Here is a 27108-nt window from a genome sequence, read left to right as displayed (position 1 = left end):
CACCTGCTCATTGGTGTGTTAACGGGGATTTGGCTGACAAGCTTTCTAAAAGCTGGAGATTCCACAGAGGACAGAGGCTGCAGATCTTCAACACTCTGCCACGAGGCTCTGAAGGTCTCAGGGTTCAAGCAGCAGACCCAGAGAGAGAGACCTTCTGTTGCTTCAGCCTGCAGCTCTGCACTGTGAGCCTGCAGCTCTGCACTGTGAGCCTGCAGCTCTGCATGGTGAGTCTGCAGCTCTGCATGGTGACTCTGTTCCTGTAGCTCTGCATGGTGAGTCTGTTCCTGCAGCTCTGCATGGTGAGTCTGCAGCTCTGCATGGTGAGTCTGTTCCTGCAGCTCTGCATGGTGAGTCTGTCCTGCAGCTCTGCATGGTGAGTCTGTTCCTGCAGCTCTGCATGGTGAGTCTGTTCCTGCAGCTCTGCATGGTGAGCCTGTTCCTGCAGCCCTCTGAACCAATAGGAAACCGGCTCACTGAGTTACTATTCCACTGCAGTTGTTTCTCGGGTGTCGGAATGTCTCGTGATGTTTGTGAGTTCTTAGAAACTAAACACCACATCATTTAAAATGTGATGTAACTGTTACTGAGAGGTAACAGGTATTATATTACCCACATTTCAGAAGTACTGCGTTATATTACTGCGTTACAGCAACAAGTAATGCATTACTGTGACTCCTTACTTTTGTAACGCGTTACACCCAACTCTGAGAATACCAAAGCTCCTGTACAGTCAATAACAATAACAATAATAACAAAGCTCATGTCTCTTCAGAGCAGAAACAGACTTTAATTGTTATAAAATAAACCGTTCTTCATCAGAAATATATATTACACTTTAAACCCCCCCCCCCCCCTCCCTCATGATGGACCAGTTCTCCTGGCGGTACAAAAGGTTTCCTATGAACGTAATAAAAGATAACCGTAGTGAATCTGCGCTCTGAAGGCAGTATCAATCATATTTATCATGTCTGTCATATTTCACTGAAAGAGGAAATACCCCCCCCCCCCCCCCCCTCTGCAGGTCACACACTTTAAAAACATTAAATATTTCACATTTCAAAAATTGTAATCGTCCAAAAACAAAAGAAAGAGATCACTGCAGAAACCCCTTCAACTAAACAGCGTTTCTACGGTAACCCCGCGGTAACGTAGCAGTGTGTCCACGGTAAAGTAGAGGCACACGGCAGCAGCGTGCTAGCAGTACTGTGTGCTAGGGCTCAGATCAGCTGACAGGAAGTGATGTCACACCTCCAGGCCCTGACGTGTCAGGAAGTCTTCAAGCGCGCTCAGTCGCTGCACCAGCCTCACATCTGAGTCCGCGTCGTCGTCTGCGCCGCTACCGTGACGCCGAGCTGCCGTCCGCTTCCTGGCAACAGGAAGTCCCGTCCCTAAAACAGTCACCCTGTTTATTCTAAGAACTTTTATACACATGTCTATCTTTATTTTTAATGATCTACACATATACGAGAACCACATTTCCCAGAGTACCTTGCGGCCTCTTCCTCTTCCGAGGCTGAGTGAAGTCAGGAAAGAGGAGGAGCCTGCGCCTCCTCTGCTGGCCAATCAGCAGCAGCGCTCCATCCTTCTCCCGCGGCTCCTCGAAGATCGTCTCCAAACTTCTGCAGGGCCACAGAGAGACATGCTGGGACATGTAGTTTGTCTCTATTGTTGAGTATAGGATTTGTAGTTCCTACCTGTTGGTGGAGGGGGACTTGTAGTTCTTGTTGGTGTAAATTTCCTCCAGACTGAAATCCTTCTTCTTTAACCTATAGAAATGAAATCTTGTTATTTTTATGAATTCAGTTTATATGTACTCAGTCGTCCCCCCTTCACCTTTTAGCCTTCGGCAGGCCCATGGGAGTGAGCGGCGTTTCCCTCGGCGAGGCGCGGCGGATTCTTATCTGAGAGACTCGCTTAGCGCGCTGCGAAGAGAAGAGGAGGAGGTTAGGGTCTCTGTGAGGCGGGTTCAAGAGGCACCGACGGCTCGAGAGAAGCACCTGGCCAGCTGTGTTGAGGAAGTCGGTGTTCGCTGCTGATTGGTCGATGGCCAGCGAAGCAGGCAGTCCATTGGCTGAACATAGGGCGAGGGGCTGAGCCCGCCGCCGGGGGAGGTGCAGGCTCCGAGAGCTGTGATTCGTTCGCTGCTTCTGATGTCGCCGGGCAGAAAAGTTTGGGCTGCAGCAGAGAAACATTTTTAGGGATTTGGGAATTTTAGGTTTGTGAGAATATGAAACCAAACAAATAAAAACTTCATGAAGATGCTTCCGTTTTTAAAGGAATCTTTCAATCGCTTTAGATGGCTGCCGAGTCTTTAGCTCCTCCCCAACTCTACCATACCATAGAGAGGAACTACAGGAGCTGTGGACGGCAGCCAATCACGAGACGGCAGATAAGGGGGACTCGCCATGGCTACCTGCTGTCCCTGATGTACCTGCTTTAGCTGTACCTGTACCAGCACCTGCTGCTGTACCTGTACCTGCTGTACCTGTACCTGCTGCTGTACCTGTACCTGCTGCTGTACCTGTACCTGCTGTAGCTGTACCTGTAGCTGTACCTGCTCTACCTGTACCTGCTGCTGTACCTGTACCTGCTGAACCTGCTTCTGTACCTGCTGCTGTACCTGTACCGGCACCTGCTATACCTCCTGTACCTGCTGTTGTACCTGCTGCTGTACCTGTAGTTGTACCTGCTGCTGTACCTGTACCTGCTGTTGTACCGGCACCTGTTGTACCTGTACTTGCTGTACCTGTACCTGTACCTGTACCTGCTGCTGTACCTGTACCTGCTGCTGTACCTGTACCTGCTGTAGCTGTACCTGTAGCTGTACCTGCTCTACCTGTACCTGCTGCTGTACCTGTACCTGCTGAACCTGCTTCTGTACCTGCTGCTGTACCTGTAGCTGTACCTGTACCTGCTGCTGTACCTGTACCTGCTGTAGCTGTACCTGTAGCTGTACCTGCTCTACCTGTACCTGCTGCTGTACCTGTACCTGCTGAACCTGCTTCTGTACCTGCTGCTGTACCTGTACCGGCACCTGCTATACCTCCTGTACCTGCTGTTGTACCTGCTGCTGTACCGGCACCTGCTGTACCTGTACCTGCTGCTGTTCCTGCTGCTGTACCTGTACCTGCTGTTGTACCGGCACCTGTTGTACCTGTACCTGCTGCTGTACCTGTACCTGCTTCTGTACCTGCTGTTGTACCGGCACCTGCTGTACCTGTACCTGCTGTTGTACCTGCTGCTGTACCTGTACCTGCTGTTGTACCGGCACCTGCTTCTGTACCTGCTGCTGTACCTGAGCTGTATCTGCTTCTGTATCTGCTGCTGTACCTGAGCTGTATCTGCTTCTGTATCTGCTGCTGTACCTGTCCCTGCTGCTGTACCTGAGCTGTACCTGTCCCTGCTGCTGTACCTGAGCTGTATCTGCTTCTGTATCTGCTGCTGTACCTGTACCTGAGCTGTACCTGAGCTGTACCTGTCCCTGCTGCTGTACCTGAGCTGTATCTGCTTCTGTATCTGCTGCTGTACCTGTACCTGAGCTGTACCTGAGCTGTACCTGAGCGGCGCAGTAGGACAAACCGGGGGTCCAGGGAGTGCTGGTGAGGCTGGGGGAACCGGCCTCCTGTACCGAGTATTGTTCTAGCTAATGTCCGGTCCCTGGACAGAGACTTCACCGAGGCGCTTTTATTGTGGTCGGGGATTTCAACACCGCCAACATGAAGACAGTTCTGCCGAAGTACGCGCAGGGGAGAGACACACCGTGTTCATCCCCCTTTCACGGATATAAAGTTCTCCCTCTCCCTTGCCCTCCCTTCGGCAAATCAGACCACATCTCACTGCCGATTACAGGCAGAAACTCAATAGATTACAGCGCTGCAGCGAGGGGTCAGACTCTGCTTTGACAACACTCAGTGGTGTGTGTTTGAGGACAACAACATCAACACACGCGGGCGCTTCATCAGTAAATACATCAATGACATATTACCGAAGATGACTCTATGAATATTCCTGAATCAGAAGCCCTGATAAACTGAAAGCACGGACCGCCATGTCTCTCCCAGAGGAGCTGAACACTTTTTATTCACGCTTTGAGAGCAGCCAGGCTGTGGGGGCCAGAAGGTCCAGGAGCCCTTTGGTTCTAAACAGGGCAGATGTGTGCAGATCTTTTAAAAGGGTTAATCCAGACCAGGCCCCCGAGGGGGGTGGAAACTGCATCACCAGGATGGAGCTGCCATCCATGGAGGACCTCTACTCCCAGCGGCTCAGGAAGAAAGCCCACAGGATTATCAAAGACCCCCATCACCCAGCAACAAACTGATCCGTCTGCTGCCGTCTGGCAGGCAGTACCGCAGCATCAGGACCACAACCACCAGACTCAGGGACAGTTTGTCTCCACAGGCTATAAGACCGCTAAACACCTGTGGGAAGGGCCTCCATCAGCTGTCCTCTTCATTAATTTCTCTCAATAGTTCTCATGGTAATGAACAGGATGTCATCTCACTGATCCGTCTCTACGTTCTGTAGGTATCAGACTCTACTCATCACGGTAATGAAAAGGATGTCATCTCACTGATCCGTCTCTACGTTCTGTAGGTATCAGACTCTGTTCATCACGGTAATGAACAGGATGTCATCTCACTGATCCGTCTCTACGTTCTGTAGGTATCAGACTCTATTCATCACGGTAATGAAAAGGATGTCATCTCACTGATCCGTCTCTACGTTCTGTAGGTATCAGACTCTGTTCATCACGGTAATGAAAAGGATGTCATCTCACTGATCCGTCTCTACGTTCTGTAGGTATCAGACTCTGTTCATCACGGTAATGAACAGGATGTCATGTCACTGATCCGTCTCTACGTTCTGTAGGTATCAGACTCTACTCATCACGGTAATGAACAGGATGTCATCTCACTGATCCGTCTCTACGTTCTGTAGGTATCAGACTCTGTTCATCACGGTAATGAACAGGATGTCATCTCACTGATCCGTCTCTACGTTCTGTAGGTATCAGACTCTACTCATCACGGTAATGAACAGGATGTCATCTCACTGATCCGTCTCTACGTTCTGTAGGTATCAGACTCTGTTCATCACGGTAATGAACAGGATGTCATCTCACTGATCCGTCTCTACGTTCTGTAGGTATCAGACTCTATTCATCACGGTAATGAACAGGATGTCATCTCACTGATCCGTCTCTACGTTCTGTAGGTATCAGACTCTGTTCATCACGGTAATGAACAGGATGTCATCTCACTGATCCGTCTCTACGTTCTGTAGGTATCAGACTCTACTCATCACGGTAATGAACAGGATGTCATCTCACTGATCCGTCTCTACGTTCTGTAGGTATCAGACTCTACTCATCACGGTAATGAACAGGATGTCATCTCACTGATCCGTCTCTACGTTCTGTAGGTATCAGACTCTACTCATCACGGTAATGAACAGGATGTCATCCAGGGTTCTTATAGTTAACGAAAACTAAAGACTAAAACTGAAACTAGCAGTGAAAAAACAATTTTGTTAACTGAAATAAAAATAAAAACGACAGTTAAAAAAAAAAGAGAACTAAATGAAAACTACAATGAACAAGGCAACACAAAATAAAAAGAAATAGAACTGCAGGTAAAACCAGCTTCGTGTTCGTTTCGTTTTCCCCTTCAATTTGCGTAACTGTTCCAGAAGGTGGCAGCAATGCCGATGCCGGCTTCCATAAAACTCCAAGGATGATGAAGAAGATCCTTTGATGTGCAAACCAACATTGACGTTAACGGATGGATGACTTGGATTTTATGGAAATGGCGAAAGTTGCAGGTAGAAAGCGGCACAATCCTATATGGGAATACTTTGAGTACGACCCCGTAGTTGACAAAAGTAAATGTGTGGTGATGAAGCCCGACGGTAACATTTGTGGGATACAGCTAAAAGGGAAAAATCCCACTCATTTGAAAGTTCACCTGAGAAGCTCTCACAGAGAAGCACATGAAAAGTTCCAGGAGTCGAGGGAGCAGCAGGAGATGGCTAACGTGAGCTCACAGTCAGGCAGCTTGACGACATCAAGACCTCCACAAACACAGCAAACCTTAACACAATGCTTTTCACAGGACAGTACATGGTGTGCTACCACACAGGAGCATCACAAGCGTGAGCAGGCAATGGTTCAAATGTTCATTGACACGGGCTTTCCACAAGACTGAGCGACAGTACTTCATTCAAACAATTCTGTCGATTGTTAGAGCAAAGATTTAAAACTCCAGGGTCTGCCCGAGTTACTAATCTAATGGGGGCAAAAATGAAAACGGCCACCGAAAAACTGGAAGATCTTGTCAGAGAGGCTAGGAGATTGACTTTGTGTGTCGATGGCTGGAGCAAACGAGGGCCAACAGCAGCATTTCTTGGAGTATCTGCTTCATTTTACCACCCTCCCACCGGTAAGGCACAGCATGCCTTGTTAAATTTGCATCGTTTAGATCACCCACACACTGGTGAGTCGATCGCCCGCTGTATCGACCTGACGTTGGAAAGATGGGACATAAGTGACGACAAAGTGCTGCTAGTCGTAACCGACAATGGGAGCAATATTGTGAAGGCCATACGCCTGTTGCCAGACAGAGAAGAACAGGTGGGCGCAGACTTTCAAGCGTGACCAGATTTGATGGACACCGAGGCTGACGACACAGACACGGAGTCGTCGGATACAGAGGCCGAGGAGAATGGTTTAGGTAAGGGTGTTTATTTAGCTAACAATCTAGCTTAAATGTTATATGTAAGACGATGTTTCCATACGTCTATGGCAGCGTTTCTCAAAGTCAGAGCCGTAAATAAAGATGATGCTTTACCCATAGTACATTGTATAGCCGTCTGACCCACTGATCACTAATCTTTTGAGATCAGTGGTCTGACTTTGGGTAACAAAATGGCGCCTTTTGAGTTGGCCAAATTCTCTTTTTTTACGGCTCAGCTGAAAGTGTGTCCCGAGCGACCCCTGGTGTTGTTTTGGGGATATTTGGGGAGTGAGGGTTTTTTTTCATCGTTAAGTGGTCCTTGGTCTGAAAAAGAAACGCTGGTCTGTGGTTATAAATATAATATATAACTCCCGCCACCACTAAATGGCTGTGTCCCATTACACAGCGAGCCTGCATTTTAACTGGCATGCATTGTGTATTTTCTCTTAGAACTGGAGGTCCTTTTGGAGAATGATGAAGAGTGTAACACATTCCAAAGAATGCCCTGTCCGGCCCACACCTTGCAGCTCGCACTAAAAGATGCAATGAAGCACCCGGGTGTTGAATCCACCATACTGAAGGCAAGACGTTTGGTTCATGCTGTACGTAAGTCATCTGTTGCAAACGAGCAGATGGTGAGAAGATGTGGCAAAACTCTCATACGGGACTGCTACCCTTCACATGATAAAACGACTGTTGGAGACAAAAGGAGAACTTAATCAGGTGCTGGAGGACTTGAATACGGACACTCTCCTCACAAGTGACTGGGCCAAGCTCGAAAACCTGCTCAAATTCTTTGAGTCTTTTGCGGTGCACACTGACCAGCTCCAGAATGACAGTCAGTCTTTGTCTCATGTTGTGCCATGCCTTTTAAACCTTGAGGCACACCTACTTTCCCCCACTGTTGTTTTGAAGCCTGTTGCTCAGTTGCTGCTGATGTCTCTGAGAGACCGGTTTGCTGGCTTTCTCAACCCTGACTGTTGCAGCTTCGATGCCACTGCAGCAGGAACCTGCCTTGTGGACCCGTGTTTATTTTGTTCTGCACTCACCAGAATTTATATCTTTGCAGACTGCAGCCGAGACATTTGTACAGACCCTAGCAGGACAGTCTCATCCAACCACAGATGAAAGGGACACTGAAACTGCCTCACCTGTGCCCTGTGCCCTCAAGAGATACTGCTATCTTGCATCCCGCCTGGAAGGGAGTAGGTCAGGCAATAATGTCATGAACACTCCATCAAGTGAGATAACAAAGTACATGGATGAGATCCAGAAAGGAATTGTCTGTGACAACCCACTGGAGTTCTGGAAGGCGAGGAAAGCCATTTATCCCAAAATGTCCCCAGTGGCTTTAGATTTAGTCAGTGCCTCCCAAGCTTTTGTGGAGTGCATTTTCTCTATGTGTGGGCTACGATCATCTGGTCTGAGAAATCGGGCTACAACTTCTCTTCTAACTAAAGATATGTGGTGGCAATAGTATGTGTGCCTGTGTGTGTGTTTGTTTAGGAATGGGTCAGTGCAACCTGTTCACCCCAACCTCTAACCAAGTCAAACCAATGTGTTCTCACTCCATAACCTTAAGCCCGCTCAGACCATTTCCCCATAAATACATTGGATAGCAGCACTTTGTCGTCACTTATGTCCCATCTACTGTTATTACTAAGACTTGCAGATTCTACACACCATAATATGGTAATGTCTCTTTTTTATATGGAATAGGAAGAACTGTGTACACTGTGAACAAAGGCACTAATTGAGATGTTTAATCTTTAATTAATAGTGTTAGTCCTGCAGCTTCATCTCCAGCTGATTGTCTTCCTCCCCTCTGCTCTCAACATTTAACACTGTGGCCTAAAATTCCAGGAATTAGAATTTATGGAATTTTAATTTTGTGCTTTAATTTTTTCAAAGAATCTTTGACATGAAGCTCTTTCAGTCCAAGAACACAACATGTGACATTAAGTTTTAAGAAGAACAGATTTAGGCTGCTTTGTTTCTAGAGGTTCACTTCTTTTAGAACTGGTGTGTTGTGAAAGGTGTTTCCTGCAACTTCATTCTGGCTATTAATGCAGACTAAAGTTTGGCTTTTGATTTAGCTCTGGGTCGAGCAATGTGAACGGGTCATGGACCTTTAATAAACAATGGGTTTTTTTTGTAAAACATATTTTGATGTCATACATTCCTTCATCCTACCTTTTTCAGCTTCTATTAATCAAGGCTTTCCTCAAAATACCTAAAACTAAAAAACTAAACTAAAACTAATCAATTCCTCCAAATGAAAATATTACTAAAACTATTTAAGCACTCATAAAACTAAATAAACTCAACTGAAATCAAAACCAAACTGAAAGACTAAATAAAAATAAAAACTAATGAAAATATAAAAACTATAATAAACAGGATGTCATCTCACTGATCCGTCTCTACGTTCTGTAGGTATCAGACTCTGTTCATCACGGTAATGAACAGGATGTCATCTCACTGATCCGTCTCTATGTTCTGTAGGTATCAGACTCTGTTCATCACGGTAATGAACAGGATGTCATCTCACTGATCCGTCTCTACGTTCTGTAGGTATCAGACTCTGTTCATCACGGTAATGAACAGGATGTCATCTCACTGATCCGTCTCTATGTTCTGTAGGTATCAGACTCTGTTCATCACGGTAATGAACAGGATGTCATCTCACTGATCCGTCTCTACGTTCTGTAGGTATCAGACTCTGTTCATCACGGTAATGAACAGGATGTCATCTCACTGATCCGTCTCTATGTTCTGTAGGTATCAGACTCTGTTCATCACGGTAATGAACAGGATGTCATCTCACTGATCCGTCTCTACGTTCTGTAGGTATCAGACTCTATTCATCACGGTAATGAACAGGATGTCATCTCACTGATCCGTCTCTATGTTCTGTAGGTATCAGACTCTGTTCATCACGGTAATGAACAGGATGTCATCTCACTGATCCGTCTCTATGTTCTGTAGGTATCAGACTCTGTTCATCACGGTAATGAACAGGATGTCATCTCACTGATCCGTCTCTATGTTCTGTAGGTATCAGACTCTGTTCATCACGGTAATGAACAGGATGTCATCTCACTGATCCGTCTCTACGTTCTGTAGGTATCAGACTCTGTTCATCACGGTAATGAACAGGATGTCATCTCACTGATCCGTCTCTATGTTCTGTAGGTATCAGACTCTGTTCATCACGGTAATGAACAGGATGTCATCTCACTGATCCGTCTCTACGTTCTGTAGGTATCAGACTCTGTTCATCACGGTAATGAACAGGATGTCATCTCACTGATCCGTCTCTATGTTCTGTAGGTATCAGACTCTGTTCATCACGGTAATGAACAGGATGTCATCTCACTGATCCGTCTCTACGTTCTGTAGGTATCAGACTCTATTCATCACGGTAATGAACAGGATGTCATCTCACTGATCCGTCTCTACGTTCTGTAGGTATCAGACTCTATTCATCACGGTAATGAACAGGATGTCATCTCACTGATCCGTCTCTACGTTCTGTAGGTATCAGACTCTGTTCATCACGGTAATGAACAGGATGTCATCTCACTGATCCGTCTCTACGTTCTGTAGGTATCAGACTCTGTTCATCACGGTAATGAACAGGATGTCATCTCACTGATCCGTCTCTATGTTCTGTAGGTATCAGACTCTACTCATCACGGTAATGAACAGGATGTCATCTCACTGATCCGTCTCTATGTTCTGTAGGTATCAGACTCTATTCATCACGGTAATGAACAGGATGTCATCTCACTGATCCGTCTCTACGTTCTGTAGGTATCAGACTCTGTTCATCACGGTAATGAACAGGATGTCATCTCACTGATCCGTCTCTACGTTCTGTAGGTATCAGACTCTATTCATCACGGTAATGAACAGGATGTCATCTCACTGATCCGTCTCTACGTTCTGTAGGTATCAGACTCTGTTCATCACGGTAATGAACAGGATGTCATCTCACTGATCCGTCTCTACGTTCTGTAGGTATCAGACTCTGTTCATCACGGTAATGAACAGGATGTCATCTCACTGATCCGTCTCTACGTTCTGTAGGTATCAGACTCTATTCATCACGGTAATGAACAGGATGTCATCTCACTGATCCGTCTCTATGTTCTGTAGGTATCAGACTCTGTTCATCACGGTCATGAACAGGATGTCATCTCACTGATCCGTCTCTACGTTCTGTAGGTATCAGACTCTATTCATCACGGTAATGAACAGGATGTCATCTCACTGATCCGTCTCTATGTTCTGTAGGTATCAGACTCTGTTCATCACGGTAATGAACAGGATGTCATCTCACTGATCCGTCTCTACGTTCTGTAGGTATCAGACTCTATTCATCACGGTAATGAACAGGATGTCATCTCACTGATCCGTCTCTACGTTCTGTAGGTATCAGACTCTATTCATCACGGTAATGAACAGGATGTCATCTCACTGATCCGTCTCTACGTTCTGTAGGTATCAGACTCTGTTCATCACGGTAATGAACAGGATGTCATCTCACTGATCCGTCTCTACGTTCTGTAGGTATCAGACTCTGTTCATCACGGTAATGAACAGGATGTCATCTCACTGATCCGTCTCTACGTTCTGTAGGTATCAGACTCTGTTCATCACGGTAATGAACAGGATGTCATCTCACTGATCCGTCTCTACGTTCTGTAGGTATCAGACTCTATTCATCACGGTAATGAACAGGATGTCATCTCACTGATCCGTCTCTACGTTCTGTAGGTATCAGACTCTGTTCATCACGGTAATGAACAGGATGTCATCTCACTGATCCGTCTCTACGTTCTGTAGGTATCAGACTCTATTCATCACGGTAATGAACAGGATGTCATCTCACTGATCCGTCTCTACGTTCTGTAGGTATCAGACTCTATTCATCACGGTAATGAACAGGATGTCATCTCACTGATCCGTCTCTATGTTCTGTAGGTATCAGACTCTGTTCATCACGGTAATGAACAGGATGTCATCTCACTGATCCGTCTCTACGTTCTGTAGGTATCAGACTCTATTCATCACGGTAATGAACAGGATGTCATCTCACTGATCCGTCTCTACGTTCTGTAGGTATCAGACTCTATTCATCACGGTAATGAACAGGATGTCATCTCACTGATCCGTCTCTACGTTCTGTAGGTATCAGACTCTATTCATCACGGTCCTGAACAGGATGTCATCTCACTGATCCGTCTCTACGTTCTGTAGGTATCAGACTCTACTCATCACGGTAATGAACAGGATGTCATCTCACTGATCCGTCTCTACGTTCTGTAGGTATCAGACTCTGTTCATCACGGTAATGAACAGGATGTCATCTCACTGATCCGTCTCTACGTTCTGTAGGTATCAGACTCTGTTCATCACGGTAATGAACAGGATGTCATCTCACTGATCCGTCTCTACGTTCTGTAGGTATCAGACTCATTTATATGGAGGTAGACTTCTGCGTTCTGCTTATATTTTTGATCTTCTTTTATTTCTGAATTTGTTTTATTGTTCAATGACTTTCAATTCTCACATTAAACCTGCTGTTCATATTTCTATATTGGACTCACCTTGGTGAAGGCTTTCTCATGTAGCTGCAGAGAGAAACACATTAATATCATTATGAATAACTACAGTAATTACAGACATGAAAACAGTGGGGAGAGAAAGGGCTGAATAAAACAACACATGGATTAATATTAATGAGGGTATGCTTTATGGATATTAATGAGGGTATTCTTTATGGATATTAATGAGGGTATGCTTTATGGATATTGATGAGGGTATGCTTTATGGATATTAATGAGGGTATTCTTTATGGATATTAATGAGGGTATGCTTTATGGATATTAATGAGGGTATGCTTTATGGATATTGATGAGGGTATGCTTTATGGATATTAATGAGGGTATGCTTTATGGATATTAATGAGGGTATTCTTTATGGATATTAATGAGGGTATGCTTTATGGATATTGATGAGGGTATTCTTTATGGATATTAATGAGGGTATTCTTTATGGATATTAATGAGGGTATGCTTTATGGATATTAATGAGGGTATGCTTTATGGATATTAATGAGGGTATTCTTTATGGATATTAATGAGGGTATGCTTTATGGATATTAATGAGGGTATTCTTTATGGATATTAATGAGGGTATGCTTTATGGATATTAATGAGGGTATTCTTTATGGATATTAATGAGGGTATGCTTTATGGATATTGATGAGGGTATTCTTTATGGATATTGATGAGGTATGCTTTATGGATATTAATGAGGGTATGCTTTATGGATATTAATGAGGGTATGCTTTATGGATATTAATGAGGGTATGCTTTATGGATATTGATGAGGGTATTCTTTATGGATATTAATGAGGGTATGCTTTATGGATATTAATGAGGGTATGCTTTATGGATATTGATGAGGGTATGCTTTATGGATATTGATGAGGGTATGCTTTATGGATATTAATGAGGGTATGCTTTATGGATATTGATGAGGGTATTCTTTATGGATATTAATGAGGGTATGCTTTATGGATATTGATGAGGGTATGCTTTATGGATATTAATGAGGGTATGCTTTATGGATATTAATGAGGGTATTCTTTATGGATATTAATGAGGGTATTCTTTATGGATATTAATGAGGGTATGCTTTATGGATATTAATGAGGGTATTCTTTATGGATATTAATGAGGGTATGCTTTATGGATATTAATGAGGGTATTCTTTATGGATATTAATGAGGGTATTCTTTATGGATATTAATGAGGGTATGCTTTATGGATATTAATGAGGGTATTCTTTATGGATATTAATGAGGGTATGCTTTATGGATATTAATGAGGGTATGCTTTATGGATATTAATGAGGGTATGCTTTATGGATATTAATGAGGGTATGCTTTATGGATATTAATGAGGGTATCTTTATGGATATTAATGAGGGTATGCTTTATGGATATTAATGAGGGTATGCTTTATGGATATTAATGAGGGTATGCTTTATGGATATTAATGAGGGTATTCTTTATGGATATTAATGAGGGTATGCTTTATGGATATTAATGAGGGTATTCTTTATGGATATTAATGAGGGTATGCCTATTCTTTATGGATATTAGTTAGGGTTTGTTTAAATGGACAAACCAGTGGTCAGATCCAAGACTGGGTGGGGCCGTCCAGTCCTTCAGGCGCTGCTGTGGGGCTCCCATAAGCCCCGCCCCTCACAGACTGTGACAGCGTCTCCACGGCAACCGCTGAAAGACGCAGCATGGGGGCGGAGCTAAAACAGGTAGCAGAGGAGGAGCATAAGCTCCATATGTGCAGAGCGCAGTGATTGGAGGAGATGGAGATGAGGTCAGAGAAACGCCATTGGCCTGAAGAGATGTTCAGTGCTTCTGATTGGCTGTGGGTTGATTGCAGGATGTGCAAGGCATGCTGGGAATAGGAGCTGGGGAGAGCGGGAGAAATATAAATCAATAAACTGTATTTATTATCAATAAACTGTATTTATTATCAATAAACTGTATTTATTATCAATAAACTGTATTTATTATCAATAAAAAGTATTTATTACCAATAAACTGTATTTATTATCATTATCAATAAACTGTATTTATTATCAATAAACTGTATTTATTACCAATAAACTGTATTTATTATCAATAAACTGTATTTATTATCAATAAACTGTATTATTTCAATTATCAATAAACTGTATTTATTATCAATAAAATGTATTTATTACAATAAACTGTATTTATTATCAATAAACTGTATTTATTACCAATAAACTGTATTTATTACCAATAAACTGTATTTATTATCAATAAACTGTATTTATTATCAATAAACTGTATTTATTATCAATAAACTGTATTTATTACCAATAAACTGTATTTATTATCAATAAACTGTATTTATTATCAATAAACTGTATTTATTATCAATAAACTGTATTTATTATCAATAAACTGTATTTATTATCAATTATCAATAAACTGTATTTATTATCAATAAACTGTATTTATTATCAATTATCAATAAAATGTATTTATTACCAATAAACTGTATTTATTATCAATAAAATGTATTTATTACCAATAAACTGTATTTATTACCAATAAACTGTATTTATTACCAATAAAATGTATTTATTACCAATAAACTGTATTTATTATCAATAAACTGTATTTATTATCAATAAACTGTATTTATTATCAATAAACTGTATTTATTATCAATAAACTGTATTTATTACCAATAAACTGTATTTATTATCAATAAACTGTATTTATTACCAATAAACTGTATTTATTACCAATAAACTGTATTTATTATCAATAAACTGTATTTATTACCAATAAACTGTATTTATTATCAATAAACTGTATTTATTACAATAAACTGTATTTATTACCAATAAACTGTATTTATTATCAATAAACTGTATTTATTATCAATAAACTGTATTTATTACCAATAAACTGTATTTATTATCAATAAACTGTATTTATTACCAATAAAACTGTATTTATTACCAATAAACTGTATTTATTACCAATAAACTGTATTTATTACCAATAAACTGTATTTATTATCAATAAACTGTATTTATTATCAATAAACTGTATTTATTATCAATAAACTGTATTTATCATTATCAATAAACTGTATTTATTATCAATAAACTGTATTTATTACCAATAAACTGTATTTATTATCAATAAACTGTATTTATTACAATAAACTGTATTTATTATCAATAAACTGTATTTATTATCAATAAACTGTATTTATTATCAATAAACTGTATTTATTATCAATAAACTGTATTTATTACCAATAAACTGTATTTATTATCAATAAAATGTATTTATTACAATAAACTGTATTTATTATCAATAAACTGTATTTATTATCAATAAAATGTATTTATTATCAATAAACTGTATTTATTATCAATAAACTGTATTTATTATCAATAAACTGTATTTATTATCAATAAAATGTATTTATTACCAATAAAATGTATTTATTATCAATAAACTGTATTTATTATCAATAAAATGTATTTATTATCAATAAACTGTATTTATTATCAATAAACTGTATTTATTATCAATAAACTGTATTTATTATCAATAAACTGTATTTATTATCAATAAACTGTATTTATTATCAATAAACTGTATTTATTATCAATAAAATGTATTTATTACCAATAAACTGTATTTATTACCAATAAACTGTATTTATTACAATAAACTGTATTTATTATCAATAAACTGTATTTATTATCAATTATCAATAACTGTATTTATTATCAATAAACTGTATTTATTATCAATAAACTGTATTTATTATCAATAAACTGTATTTATTATCAATAAACTGTATTTATTATCAATTATCAATAAACTGTATTTATTATCAATAAACTGTATTTATTATCAATAAAATGTATTTATTATCAATAAAATGTATTTATTACAATAAATGTATTTATTATCAATAAACTGTATTTATTATCAATAAACTGTATTTATTACCAATAAACTGTATTTATTACCAATAAACTGTATTTATTACCAATAAACTGTATTTATTATCAATAAACTGTATTTATTATCAATAAAATGTATTTATTATCAATAAAATGTATTTATTACCAATAAAATGTATTTATTACAATAAAATGTATTTATTATCAATAAACTGTATTTATTATCAATAAACTGTATTTATTACCAATAAACTGTATTTATTATCAATAAACTGTATTTATTATCAATAAACTGTATTTATTATCAATAAAATGTATTTATTATCAATAAACTGTATTTATTATCAATAAACTGTATTTATTATCAATAAACTGTATTTATTACCAATAAACTGTATTTATTATCAATAAACTGTATTTATTATCAATAAACTGTATTTATTATCAATAAACTGTATTTATTATCAATAAAATGTATTTATTACCAATAAAATGTATTTATTATCAATAAACTGTATTTATTATCAATAAACTGTATTTATTACCAATAAACTGTATTTATTATCAATAAACTGTATTTATTATCAATAAACTGTATTTATTACAATAAACTGTATTATTATCAATAAACTGTATTTATTATCAATAAACTGTATTTATTATCAATAAACTGTATTTATTATCAATAAACTGTATTTATTATCAATAAAATGTATTTATTATCAATAAACTGTATTTATTATCAATAAACTGTATTTATTACCAATAAACTGTATTTATTATCAATAAACTGTATTTATTATCAATAAACTGTATTTATTATCAATAAACTGTATTTATTATCAATAAACTGTATTTATTATCAATAAACTGTATTTATTATCAATAAACTGTATTTATTATCAATAAACTGTATTTATTACCAATAAACTGTATTTATTATCAATAAACTGTATTTATTACCAATAAACTGTATTTATTATCAATAAACTGTATTTATTATCAATAAACTGTATTTATTATCAATAAAATGTATTTATTATCAATAAACTGTATTTATTACCAATAAACTGTATTTATTATCAATAAACTGTATTTATTATCAATAAAATGTATTTATTATCAATAAACTGTATTTATTATCAATAAACTGTATTTATTATCAATAAACTGTATTTATTACCAATAAACTGTATTTATTATCAATAAACTGTATTTATTATCAATAAACTGTATTTATTATCAATAAACTGTATTTATTATCAATAAACTGTATTTATTACCAATAAACTGTATTTATTATCAATAAACTGTATTTATTATCAATAAACTGTATTTATTACCAATAAACTGTATTTATTATCAATAAACTGTATTTATTACCAATAAACTGTATTTATTATCAATAAACTGTATTTATTATCAATTATCAATAAACTGTATTTATTATCAATAAACTGTATTTATTATCAATAAACTGTATTTATTATCAATAAACTGTATTTATTATCAATAAACTGTATTTATTATCAATAAACTGTATTTATTATCAATAAACTGTATTTATTACCAATAAACTGTATTTATTATCAATAAACTGTATTTATTATCAATAAAATGTATTTATTATCAATAAACTGTATTTATTATCAATAAACTGTATTTATTATCAATAAACTGTATTTATTATCAATAAACTGTATTTATTATCAATAAACTGTATTTATTATCAATAAACTGTATTTATTACCAATAAACTATTTATTATCAATAAACTGTATTTATTATCAATAACCTGTATTTATTATCAATAAGCCCATTATCAGGACCCAATGATTGCAGATACTAAATCCGTTTGTGATGTTTCAGGATCCAGAGAGGAGGATACTGTGACCTCCCGTGACCGCGCTGTGACCTCCTTTGAACTCACTCTGACCCCCTATGAACTCACTGTGACCTCTTATGAACTCACTCTGACCTCTTATGAACTCACTGTGACCTCCTATGAACTCACTGTGACCTCTTATGAACTCACTGTGACCCCCTATGAACTCACTCTGACCTCCTGTGAACTCACTCTGACCTCCTATGAACTCACTGTGACCTACTATGAACTCACTATGACGTCCTGTGAACTCACTGTGACCCCCTATGACCTCCTGTGAACTCACTCTGACCTCCTATGAACTCACTGTGACCTCCTATGAACTCACTATGAAGTCCTGTGAACTCACTATGTCCTCCTGTGAACTCACTGTGAACTCACTATGTTCTCCTGTGAACTCACTGTGAACTCACTATGACCTCCTGTGAACTCACTATGTCCTCCTGTGACCTCCTGTGAACTCGCTATGACCTCCTGTGAACTCACTATGTCCTCCTGTGTCCTCCTGTGACCTCCTGTGAACTCACTGTGAACTCCTGTGAACTCACTATGTCCTCCTGTGACCTCCTGTGAACTCACTATGAACTCCTGTGAACCCACTATGTCCTCCTGTGTCCTCCTGTGAACTCACTATGTCCTCCTGTGAACCCACTATGTCCTCCTGTGTCCTCCTGTGAACTCACTATGTCCTCCTGTGTCCTCCTGTGAACTCACTATGATCTCCTGTGAACTCATTATGTCCTCCTGTGAACTCACTGTGAACTCACTGTGTCCTCCTATGTCCTCCTGTGAACCCACTATGTCCTCCTGTGTCCTCCTGTGAACTCACTATGTCCTCCTGTGTCCTCCTGTGAACTCACTATGTCCTCCTGTGAACTCACTGTGAACTCACTGTGTCCTCCTATGAACTCCTGTGAACCCACTATGTCCTCCTGTGTCCTCCTGTGAACTCACTATGTCCTCCTGTGTCCTCCTGTGAACTCACTATGATCTCCTGTGAACTCATTATGTCCTCCTGTGAACTCACTGTGAACTCACTGTGTCCTCCTATGTCCTCCTGTGAACTCACTATGATCTCCTGTGAACTCATTATGTCCTCCTGTGTCCTCCTGTGAACTCACTGTGAACTCACTGTGACCTCCTGTGAACTCACTGTGTCCTCCTGTGAACTCACTATGATCTCCTGTGAACTCATTATGTCCTTCTGTGACCTCCTGTGAACTCACTATGTCCTCCTGTGACCTCCTGTGAACTCACTATGATCTCCTGTGAACTCATTATGTCCTTCTGTGACCTCCTGTGAACTCACTATGTCCTCCTGTGACCTCCTGTGAACTCACTATGTCCTCTTGTGACCTCCTGTGAACTCACTGTGACCTCCTGTGAACTCACTGTGACCTCCTGTGTCCTCACTGTGACCTCCTGTGAACTCACTATGTCCTCCTGTGACCCCCTGTGAACTCACTATGAACTCCTGTGAACTCACTGTGTCCTCTTGTGTCCTCCCCTGAACTCACTGTGAACTCACTGTGACCTCCTGTGAACTCACTATGTCCTCTTGTGACCTCCTGTGAACTCACTATGACCTCATGTGAACTCACTGTTAACTCACTATGTCCTCCTGTGAACTCACTGTGACCTATGAACTCACTGTGACCTCACTGTGACCTCCTGTGAACTCACTGTGACCTCCTGTGACCTATGAACTCAATGTGGCCTCCTCATTTAAACGTCAACAGAACAAAAATAATCAAATGCACCTGTGTGGCAGCACTCTGAAACCATTCTGCCTGACGACACTGAAGGCCTTCTCTGATTGGCCGGTTTCTCCCTCCTCTTTCCTTCTTTGTTTCCTGTGGTTGAATTTGTGCAGAGTGATTGGCACCTCCTCTTCTTCCCCTCTTCTTCGTCTGAAGGAGACCACCATGCGCCCTACAAATCTCCCAGCATCCTCCTCTTCTCTTTTCTGCTCTCTTCCTCTATGGTGGTTCTTCCTCTTCCTCCCCCTCACCTCCTCCTTTATTAGGCTCCTCCTCTCTTCTGATTGGCTCAGAGGGTAGTGGTGCGGATGGGCGGGGATACATGGGGAGGCTTCTCCCTCTTTTCCTCTCCTCCAACTCTCCTCCGAATGGCTCTGAGAGGAGACGGGTGGGGTGTCCTCAGTGTCTGATGAGGCCACAGGTGGCAGCTGGGCGGGGCTACATGAGGAGCCCCCTCCCTCTTTTCCTCCTCTCATCCTTCTCTCTTCTGATTGGCTTAGAGAGGAGAGGGGCGGGGATTCCTTGCAACTAGATGATGAGGGCATAGGTTGTAGGTGGGTGTAGCTACATGAGGCTCCTCCCTCTTCTCTCCTCAGGCTACTCCTCCTTCTCCTCTTCCTCTTCCTCTCCAGGGAGTCGAGCCGCCGGCCCAGGGACACCATCGCTCCTCTGAGGAGGCGACGCACCTCCATCCTGTGAGCCGAGAGGAGGCGGGGGAGGAGGGAGGAGCAGGGGCAGCATAGGGGAGGAACTACTGGGGGAGAAACTGTGGGAGAAACAGGAGGAGGAGGGGGAGGAACTGGGGGAGAAACTGGAGGAGAAACTGGGGGAGGAACTGGGGGACAAAGAGCAGAATGGAAGGATGGAGGAGGAGGAACTAAAGCAGGAGGAGAAACAGCAGGAGAAGATGGAGGAGGATATTGATTCAATAAGACAGAAGGACGAGAAAAGTGAGGAGAAGAGTGGTGATGAAGAAGAGCAGAAATGAAAGAAGGAGGACGAGGGGAGGAGAGGAAGGAGGGAGGATTTAAAGGACGAGGGGGGGAGAGGAAGGAGGGGGGAGTTAGAGGATGAGGGGAAGAGAGGAAGGAGGGAGGAGTTAAAGGATGAGGAGAGGAGAGGAAGGAGGGAGAGGAGCTCCAGGGAGGCACCAAAGGAAAAACTCCTGCAGGAGAAACTTTTTAACAAGAGAAATAAAACGTTTAATAACATTTACAGAGAATAAACACATCCTTAAATAACAGATTCATATTTAAAATACATTCATTACAACATGTAACTAAACAATAGATACAATAAATAATCATCAGAATGCTAATAATATAAATAAAATGGACCGACCTGTTCGTGTCTCATCAACCAATGGGAGATGAGGGGGCGGAGTCACTTCTGCCAGGCCCCGCCCCCTGCCAGCACTCTCGTTCATCGGGCGAGTTAACATGGCTAATAGAGAGAGAGTTAGCATTGCTGACATGAGTCAGCATTATGAAACCTAAACCCCGACATGAGTCAGCATTATGAAACCTAAACCCCGACATGAGTCAGCATTATGAAACCTAAACCCCGACATGAGTCAGCATTATGAAACCTAAACCCCGACATGAGTTAGCATTGAGTCCTAAACCCCGACATGAGTCAGCATTATGAAACCTAAACCCGACATGAGTTAGCATTGAGTCCTAAACCCCGACATGAGTCAGCATTATGAAACCTAAACCCAGACATGAGTTAGCATTATGAGTCCTAAACCCCAGCATGAGTCAGCATTATGAAACCTAAACCCCGACATGAGTTAGCATTATGAAACCTAAACCCCGACATGAGTCAGCATTACGAAACCTAAACCCCGACATGAGTTAGCATTATGAAACCTAAACCCCGACATGAGTCAGCATTACGAAACCTAAACCCCGACATGAGTTAGCATTAGGAAACCTAAACCCCAGCATGAGTTAGCATTATGAAACCTAAACCCCGACATGAGTCAGCATTACGAAACCTAAACCCCGACATGAGTTAGCATTATGAAACCTAAACCCCAGCATGAGTCAGCATTATGAAACCTAAACCCCGATATGAGTTAGCATTATGAGTCCTAAACCCCAGCATGAGTCAGCGTTATGAAACCTAAACCCCAGCATGAGTCAGCATTATGAGTCCTAAACCCCGATATGAGTTAGCATTATGAGTCCTAAACCCCAGCATGAGTTAGCATTATGAGTCCTAAACCCCAGCATGAGTTAGCATTATGAGTCCTAAACCCTGACATTAGTTAGCATTATGAGTCCTAAACCCCAGCATGAGTTAGCATTATGAGTCCTAAACCCCAGCATGAGTTAGCATTATGAGTCCTAAACCCCAGCATGAGTCAGCATTATGAGTCCTAAACCCCAGCATGAGTCAGCATTATGAGTCCTAAACCCTGACATTAGTTAGCATTATGAGTCCTAAACCCCAGCATGAGTCAGCGTTATGAAACCTAAACCCCAGCATGAGTCAGCATTATGAGTCCTAAACCCCGATATGAGTTAGCATTATGAGTCCTAAACCCCAGCATGAGTCAGCATTATGAGTCCTAAACCCCGATATGAGTTAGCATTATGAGTCCTAAACCCTGACATTAGTTAGCATTATGAGTCCTAAACCCCAGCATGAGTTAGCATTATGAGTCCTAAACCCCAGCATGAGTTAGCATTATGAGTCCTAAACCCCAGCATGAGTCAGCATTATGAGTCCTAAACCCCAGCATGAGTTAGCATTATGAGTCCTAAACCCCAGCATGAGTCAGCATTATGAGTCCTAAACCCCAGCATGAGTCAGCATTATGAGTCCTAAACCCCAGCATGAGTCAGCATTATGAGTCCTAAACCCTGACATTAGTTAGCATTATGAGTCCTAAACCCCAGCATGGGTCAGCATTATGAGTCCTAAACCCAGACATGACTCAGCATTATGGGCCCTAAACCCTGACATGACTCAGCATTATGGGCCCTAAACCCTGACATGACTCAGCATTATGGGCCCTAAACCCTGACATGACTCAGCATTATGGGCCCTAAACCCTGACATGACTCAGCATTATGGGCCCTAAACCCTGACATGACTCAGCATTATGGGTAGATCCACCTGTGAAAATACATCTCTTCTCAATGAGTTTGAATAACCTGGATCTGAGGGAGGGCTGTGGTTGTGCAGGAGCAAGTGTCTCTCGCTGACTAACGGTAAAGTCAAAATGTCAGGAAATGGAAATAATATATATGCTGTATAAGTTCTTTAAAATATTGTTTAGGTGCTTTCAACAAAAACAAAAAGTCACCAAAGTAAAGAAAAAGTAAATGTTATAATAAATAAGCTAAACTCCTCTCGCGAGATTTCGCCATGCTTGCTGTAAGAATCCCCCAAACCTGAGAATGTGTTGATCAGCTGATTAACGGTTTATTAGAGTGACGTAGCGCGAATGGAAACGGGATTAGTGCGGGAGAAGGGAGGGGAGAAGGAAGGATAGAACGGGATTTAACGGGATTTGAGTAAATAAAGGTAAAGTGGTCGAGCTAGCTTAGCTTAGCTTCACTGTTTAAACCGGGACATTTTAACGGTTTATTTTACCTGTTCAAGCCCCGTGGTTCCGCTAGTGTCCGTTAGATCCCCCTATCTCTCATGATAGGCGGTTTACCGGCTGGAAGAGGACCAAAGTGTTGTTTATTTCCAGAGGATCCGGAGCGCTGCTCAGACCGGCGTCAAGCTGGTGGGAAACACACGCACATCCGGGAGGGTTTTCAGAATAAAACACACCGACTTCTGGGAGGGTTTCAGAATAAAACAAACCGTATGAGGAGATTGAGGAAATGAAGGAAAACATTCAAATTAAAAAATTATTATTATTTGATTATACGATTTAGATAACGCCGTACATACATTATTACAATAATAAGGTATATTTATCTAATTACACTTCTTAAGAGCGGAATAATCATGGCTGTTTTTCTTCCGGTCCACCAGGTGGCGTGTAATCTCATGAGAGATAACAGAAGAAGAATAGCCAGAAGTGACGTCAGCTGTCGACAGTTTAGAGTAAAATCTTCAGGAAAGTTTCTTCATGACTGCACGGGTGAGTTTAGCTGAGAGCGGGTGAGTTTAGCTGAGAGCGGGTGAGTTTAGCTGAGAGCGGGTGAGTTTAGCTTAGAGCGGGTGAGTTTAGCTTAGAGCGGGTGAGTTTAGCTGAGAGCGGGTGAGTTTAGCTTAGAGCGGGTGAGTTTAGCTGAGAGCGGGTGAGACGAGAGTCTCGGTATCCCAGATGTTAACCCCGGTGACTCCTGTTGATTGACGCGCTGAGCGTAGACCCTTCATATTGAATACAGACATGGACGACCCTCACACTCCTGCTGTGTGTGTGTGTGTGTGTGTGTGTGTGTGTGTGTGTGTGTGTGTGTGTGTGTGTGGCTGAGACCCTGTGAGCAGCACGAGGAGCTATATTGTATTATGTAAACAACACGTATACTATTTTTGACACTTTAAGGAGAAAATAAATGTTGCCTTTTATCTTAATGTGATTATTATAATAATTAACAATATTTCAGGTGACTGACGTTCCTGTAATATGTATGTAATATTGAATATGTTATAATGAATATATAATAATAATAATATGTGATGATAATAATGACGTCAGGTGGCAGTGCTGTACTTCGCTAAGAGCGCGGAGCTGAGCGGACTGAAGGTGGAGGAGCTTGTTGCCGTGCCAACACCAATCAGCAGCAAGGACCTCTGGAGCCTGTTGCTACACCGACACCCCAGGTGTGTGTATAATCAGGCGTTAGCCAAGCCTTTCGATCGAACCAGCCATTCACAGAGCTTCTCTTTAGGGTTTCTCCTTTCCTTGTGCCTGTTGGGTTGTATTCACTTCTGGTTTGTCTGGTCCGAGGTCTTTTGCAATTAGTTTTTCCACTAATGTTCTTCTTTGGAAGGGATACAGGTGTAGAGATTTACCTGGGGCTAGCTGAACTACATTAGTGCTACGCCACATCGCCATGCTGCTCCTCTCTGAGGTAAATGTCCGTAACGTGCTCTAACTGCTCTAAGCTTGGTACTACGGGCGATATTTTCAGAGCCCCCAAACCATAACATTGACGACGCTGATTGGCGAAATATCTACTTAATTCGTAGCAACCGGTGAGCCATTGGCTTCAATTCCAGCAGAGCTGAGCGAACTGGAGCCCAGGGAACAGCCTATTGGCTACCAAAAGGATAATCGTTGAACGTGAAAGTGAATGCAGATATAACCGTTCTAAACACATTCTAAAGTAAAATCATTATTAGCATGTCATTAACACAGATTATTTTTCAAAATGAGAAAGATTATAAAAATAAATAAATAAATAAAAACAGGCAGGTCGGCGCCCCAGCGCCCTCTATGGGCGAGCCGGGACTGGGAACGTTGCTCTCCCATCTCCGACCAACCGGCTGTTCTTCAAATTCATCCGTTTCCTCCTCCGATAAAGGCTCAAACATGTAAGGTTGGATGCCATTAGCCTTCATGGTTCCTCTCTCACTGTTTCGCGAACTTCACTGAGGGTACGGTGGAATTGTCCAAAAATCAGCTCCTATGGTCTACCTATCCACTGTTCCTTGACCTCTGTGGGAAAGGTCCCGGGGTTAAGGAACAGTGGACAGGAGAACTCAACAGGACTGAGGAACAGAGGCTGCTTTGAGAACCCGACTGAGCGACACTATCCACGTATTGATGATGAAGGCCGTCCTTAATGAGCGTCTGCTGTGGGGAACTACAGCTCCTCTAAAGCTACTGAGAGCCTCTCCTCTGCACCGTGCTCTCTGATGGTGCTGTTTCTGCTTTATGAACCAGGACAGCAGAGACAGATACCCTGCATTACAAAACCCCTTGTTCTAACAGCAGTGTATGTTCCGCCGCACGCTGACAACAACACAGCGCTGGAGGAGCTGTATGGGATTATCGACAGGACAGAGACTTCTCGGCCAGAGGCCGCATTTATTGTGGCCGGGGATTTTAACAGAGCCAACATGAAGAAAGTCCTGCCGAAATACTATCAGCACGTCAGCTGCCCCAGGCACGGTGGAAATACACTGGACCATGTTTACACTCCGTTCCGGCATGGATATAAAGCCCTCCCCCGCCCCCCCCTTCGGCAAGTCAGACCACATATCTCTTCTTCTGCTCCCTGTTTACCGGCAGAGACTGAAGAGGACCGACCTGTGACAAGGACAGTGCAGCGTTGGTCCGAGCAGTCTGACTCTGCTCTCCGCCACTGCTTTGGCATCACGGAGTGGTGTGTGTTTGAGGAGGACGATATAAACACACACACTGACGCGGTCATTTGCTACATCGGCAAATGCATCGATGACGTCGTGCCGCGGATTACTGTACGGACATTCCCAAATGAGAAGCCCTGGATAAACGGAGAGGTCCGAGCTAAACTTAAAGCACGGGCCATCGCGCACAGCGGCGGTGATTTGGATGAGTACAGGAATTCCAGGTATGCACTCCGGAGAGCTATTAGCAGTGCGAAAAGACAATACAGGGACAAGGTGGAGTCGAACTACAAGGGCTCCAACGCCAGAAATATGTGGTCTGGACTAAAAACAATAACAGACTACAAAAGGACAACGAGTGGTGCTGAGGAAGTGTCTGCATCTCTCCCAGATGAACTGAACACATTTTATGCAGGCTTTGAGAAGCCCCCGGCTGTGGAGGCACAAACGGCCCAGGATCCCTGCTCACTGGTTTTAACCAGTGCAGATGTGTGTAGATCTCTGAAAAGGATCAACACACACAGGGCTCCTGGACCTGATGGCATCCCTGGCCGTGCATGTTCAGCTGGCAGATGTGTTCACAGACATTTTCAATAGGTCACTGCTCCAGTCTGTAGTCCCCACATGTTTTAAAGAGTCCATCATTGTCCCTGTCCCCAAAAAGACAAAACCCATCTGCCTCAATGACTACCGCCCAGTTGCACTCACCTCCATCATCATGAAGTGCTTTGAGCGGTTAGTCAAAACTTTTATCACCTCCTCCCTCCCTGACTCACTGGACCCCCTGCAGTTTGCCTACAGAGCAAACAGGTCCACGGATGATGCCATCTCCCCTCACCCTCCACACTGCCTCTCCCACCTGGACCCGGGAAAAACCTTTTTGTGA

General features: G+C 41.6%; 1 protein-coding gene and 1 long non-coding RNA gene across 2 annotated transcripts; one reads left to right on the top strand and one right to left on the bottom strand.

Annotated features, from left to right (window-relative positions):
• Positions 1-858: 858 nt before the first annotated feature.
• wu:fi75a02 (protein PRR14L) lies at positions 859-23772 on the bottom strand. Its single transcript, XM_063889611.1, has 10 exons — positions 23544-23772; positions 21279-21380; positions 19938-21114; positions 13934-14237; positions 12347-12370; positions 1998-2175; positions 1834-1922; positions 1695-1766; positions 1489-1619; positions 859-1388 (listed from the first exon to the last, which is right to left on the bottom strand). The coding sequence occupies exons 4-10, from the start codon at positions 13996-13998 to the stop codon at positions 1243-1245; spliced, it is 705 nt and encodes a 234-aa protein (XP_063745681.1). The 5' UTR covers positions 13999-14237; positions 19938-21114; positions 21279-21380; positions 23544-23772; the 3' UTR covers positions 859-1242.
• On the top strand, positions 23355-24733 carry LOC134868467 (uncharacterized). Its single transcript, XR_010166288.1, has 3 exons — positions 23355-23682; positions 23937-24065; positions 24607-24733. It is a non-coding gene; the product is annotated as an uncharacterized LOC134868467 (long non-coding RNA).
• The last annotated feature ends 2375 nt before the right edge of the window (positions 24734-27108 follow it).

The sequence above is a fragment of the Eleginops maclovinus genome, chromosome 8, assembly GCF_036324505.1.
Source record: "Eleginops maclovinus isolate JMC-PN-2008 ecotype Puerto Natales chromosome 8, JC_Emac_rtc_rv5, whole genome shotgun sequence".
In the NCBI taxonomy this organism is placed as follows: domain Eukaryota; kingdom Metazoa; phylum Chordata; class Actinopteri; order Perciformes; family Eleginopidae; genus Eleginops; species Eleginops maclovinus.
Note: the sequence above shows the minus strand (reverse complement) of the source record. Positions and strands in the feature narration are given on the sequence as shown.